This window comes from Bactrocera latifrons, unplaced genomic scaffold (genome assembly GCF_001853355.1).
Source record: "Bactrocera latifrons isolate USDA-ARS-PBARC rearing strain unplaced genomic scaffold, ASM185335v1 scaffold_450, whole genome shotgun sequence".
Taxonomy (NCBI): domain Eukaryota; kingdom Metazoa; phylum Arthropoda; class Insecta; order Diptera; family Tephritidae; genus Bactrocera; species Bactrocera latifrons.
Genome location: NW_017537102.1, coordinates 172,300 through 176,181, shown reverse-complemented (window position 1 = coordinate 176,181; position 3,882 = coordinate 172,300). Strand labels below are relative to the sequence as shown.

Here is a 3,882-nt window from a genome sequence, read left to right as displayed (position 1 = left end):
GTAAAATGTGGATTTATTTAAAAGTTTATAGTGTGAATTAATTAGTTTAAAGTGAAAAATGTGAATAAAGTGTGTTTAAAGTGGTGAAATTGCCACTTGAAATGTCCGAATTTTGCGAATTTTGGAACTTTGAGGTCGAATATCTCCTAAACTAAGCGTTTGCGGTCSTCTTTTCAACGGTACCTTCAAATCGCGGTGCCAAAGAAATCGGAATTGTGCCACTTATTTTTATGTTTAGAGTGTATATTTAAACATACAGAGTGAAAAGCGTGAATAAATTTAGTGAAAGATAGAGAAATACAGTGTGCTATCAGTGCAAATGTTTGAACTTTTAATCGTAAATATTTTTAAAAATATAAGTTATTGTTATGTTATATTTGGATATTCCTCCTTTGGAAAAGCTCCCCGATCTACGCATACCCCATTTACACACAAAATTCGGTTTTTTTTACCCTTCCGCCAAAGTAATCAGAATCGTGGCGTTGGATCGACCAAGGTTATTTTTTTTTCGTTTGTTGGTCGATCCAACACCGGGGTGTTCAGAGTTCTTTCGGGGAATGTTCGCTTTAGTATCCCTTTTTGAAGAGGTTTTGCGCAAAGGGGGAGGGGGCTGGGGGCTTGCTACCCCCCTCATTGGAAAGGTAATGAATGGAGCTTTTGAATAATAGCACCCTTTCCCCCTTAATGGCTCTAGGGCAGCCTCCTGAAAATGGTGTAAAATCGTAGTTTTTAATTATTATAAAATTTATGTATTTTTAGGCATAGAGTGACTCTATGTTTATTATTTTTATTATTTCAATGAATTAAAGTGGAAATCCACTTTATTTAAATAATAAAAACACTGAAAATTAAAAATTGTAAATTGTGTCGGTAATAATGCATACAAGTAGTTGAAGTACCTAGATAACCCAACCAACCATTTGTACAAGACCCCCTAAATAATAAAATTGGCAATATCATCATCTTTGAAAAAAATTGGATATTATTTTATGTAATACTGTTTTCAAAGAAAATTTCAAAGCTCCCTGAAAAGCGCCGCAGGCGAAAATTTGGAATAAAAAATCGCGCGATTTTTGGGTCGGCTTTATTGTACCATCCCACGATTGCGGGGTAAAAGTGGTGGATAGGGCTGATGCTCCAGGTTAAGAAAATATATAATTGTTGCCGCCGCAAACTTGTAGTTTTCGAGATATATGCATTTAAGGTTGTAAATTTCGCAAATATTAATTTTGTAATTTCTCGATTTAAAGTAACTTTTTCTTTAATATTTTGCACTTTTTATACACTTACACTTCACTACAATATTTCTATTCTATTTTTTATTAATATTTTAAATATTTGCTAAAATAAGCATTTTATATTTTACATAAATATTATTACACGCACAATAACAATAAGTTCTCCGTGTTGTCAAATAATAAGTATTGCCATATCTACACATTTATCAAACGAATAAAAAATAGGTTTATCCCCAAAATACATAAATCATTATCTCTTTTCTTGCTATAACATGAGTAAAAAGTAAGTTTTATTCGAAAAAAAAACCTGATGTTGGATCGGCCAGGATTATTTTTTTGAAGCGCGGCCGAAGGCCACTAACCCAAAAAGGAGTTTCACAAAAAAAACCTGGCACACCCTGGTGTTGGCGCACCCCGGTGTTGGATCAGACAGGGTTATTTTTTTGAAGCGCGGCCGAAGGCCGCCAACGCAAAAAGAGTTTTACTCGAAAAAAAAACTTCACACCCTGGTGTTTGCCCACCACGGTGTTGGATCGGCCAAGGTTATTTTTTTTGAAGCGCGGCCGAAGGCCGCCAACGCAAAAAGGACTTTTCTAGAAAAAAAAAAAAAACCTGACATATCCTGGTGTTGGCCCACCCCGGTGTTGGATCGGCCAGGGCTATTTTTTTGAAGCGCGGCCGAAGGCCGCCAACGCAAAAAGGAGTTTTACTCGAAAAAAACCTGGCACACCCTGGAGGGTATATCACCCTATTTAAAGTACGTTTTCTATAAAAGATATTGTTACAACTAAACAAGGTACCGTTGTTTTTGTTGTCCGTTTTGTCATTATCTTCACATTTAGCAATGGCGCGTTTCCCTCTTTTTAAATTACATTTTCTATAACGGGTATTGTTACAACTAAACAATGTACCGTTTCTTTTTTCCCGTTTTGTAATAAGTTTCATATTTATTTCATTTGAATTCCGCGATTGGATACATGCATAAATTCAGAATACAAATTTAAAGAGCATAAAATTTATAATATATATATATATCAAGATATAATTATTAAAAGTTGTATTTTAAAAAATGAGTGCAAATTTATCASTTAAGTAATCTAAGTTTTAAATTGATATAAATATAATTTAAGGTATTTAAATAGCTTGTGTCGGAGCGTCAACCAGCCGAGGTGTTAAAAAGCGAGTGAGTGCAAATTCATCAGGTAAGTAATATAAGTTTTAAATTGATAAAAATATAACTTAAGGTATTTAAATAGATTGTGTCGGAGCGTCAAAGAGCCGAGATGTTACAAAGCGAACCAATGTGCTTAAAGCGTCGGAAGTGAAGTCAATGTGGAATATTGGAAAAATAATCCGAACATTTGACTCTAAAGAGAAATGTATTTCCTTTGCCGAAGAACAAGGTTTGATTCTAAAAGGTAAAATTTGCCGTACGCATAACGTGCCAATGACGCTGGCATTAAATAAAAGTAGCACTGTTGGGGTGTTGCGATGATGAAGGGGGTTGTCGGAACCGAACTGCGTTGGCAAGGTCGAGCGTTACCTTGTTCGACAACGTGAAAATCCCACTTCCACAGGTATTTTATCTGATGTATGCGTATGCATCTCATTGGTCGCATGCGGAAGTGAGAAAAAACAGTTTTATCAGGGAACCAGTTTTATCTAGCGCTACTATATGTGACTGGTATAATTACTGCCGCGAAGCCGTAGTATTATACCAGGTTGACCATCAGGTAGCGATAGGTAAAATTGGTGGCCCTGGTGAAACTGTTCAAATAGATGAAAGCAAGTTTGGGAAGAGAAAATGCAACAAAGGTAATAATAAAAATATAATTTTTGTTATGTAATTAATATATTTTCTCTTATTTTAGGGCGGAGAGTCGAGGGCCACTGGGTTCTAGGGATGGTTGAGGAAGGGAGTGACGACCTTAGGCTGGAGGTATGTCCCGGCAATGTAAGGTCTGCTGAGGTGCTCATACCTTTGATATAGAAGCACGTAGCAAAAGGCAGTATAATATGTACTGATTGCTGGAAGGCGTACTGTCTGGCCAGTCACGGGTATGAGCACCGACGGGTTAATCACAGCGACCCCGATAATCCGTTCGTCGCCGAGGACGGGACCCACACTCAACGCATCGAGTCCCAGTGGCGCGTAATTAAACGTTTTTTTATTAAGGACAATTATAATAATAGTGAAGATTTTTCCAATTTAATTTTTGAATATATTTGGAGAAAAAATATTGCAAATAATCATCATGATCCTTCTGTTAAATTATTAGATGGAATTAAACATACATATAAGCCTTAAAACTTTTGTTATTACAATGAAAAATTTATTTCAGATGGTATTTGTTTCCTGCGTTTGAGTTTTTATATTCATTTTTATTCTGTTGATAAATGTGTAATTATGGCAACACTTATTATATGTCGACAAGGAATACTTTTGTTATTGTGCATGAAATGAAAATTGTGTAAAATATAAAATGCTTATTTTAAGCAAATAACTAAATAATTCTTCTTCTTCTTGATTGGCGTAGACACCGCGTACGCGATTATAGCCGAGTTAACAACAGCGCGCCAGTCGTTTCTTCTTTTCGCTACGTGGCGCCAATTAGATATTCCAAGTGAAGCCAGGTCCTTCTCC

General features: G+C 35.9%; 2 protein-coding genes across 3 annotated transcripts in view; both read left to right on the top strand.

Moving 5' to 3' along the window:
* Window positions 1–3,882, top strand: part of LOC108973068 (5'-nucleotidase domain-containing protein 3) — a 34,447-nt gene that overhangs the window by 10,331 nt on the left and 20,234 nt on the right. The gene's annotated exons all lie outside the window — the stretch shown is intronic.
* On the top strand, window positions 2,463–3,576 carry LOC108973069. The gene is made up of 2 exons (XM_018940086.1): window positions 2,463–3,053; window positions 3,110–3,576. The coding sequence occupies exons 1-2, from the start codon at window positions 2,828–2,830 to the stop codon at window positions 3,226–3,228; spliced, it is 345 nt and encodes a 114-aa protein (XP_018795631.1). The 5' UTR covers window positions 2,463–2,827; the 3' UTR covers window positions 3,229–3,576.

Bases quoted from the DNA above. Each gene is read 5' to 3' on its own strand.
- LOC108973069 (XM_018940086.1), top strand. From the start codon at position 2,828: ATGTATGCGTATGCATCTCATTGGTCGCATGCGGAAGTGAGAAAAAAC. The intron at 3,054-3,109 runs GTAATAATAAAA...CTCTTATTTTAG, and splicing joins GAAGAGAAAATGCAACAAAG to GGCGGAGAGTCGAGGGCCAC.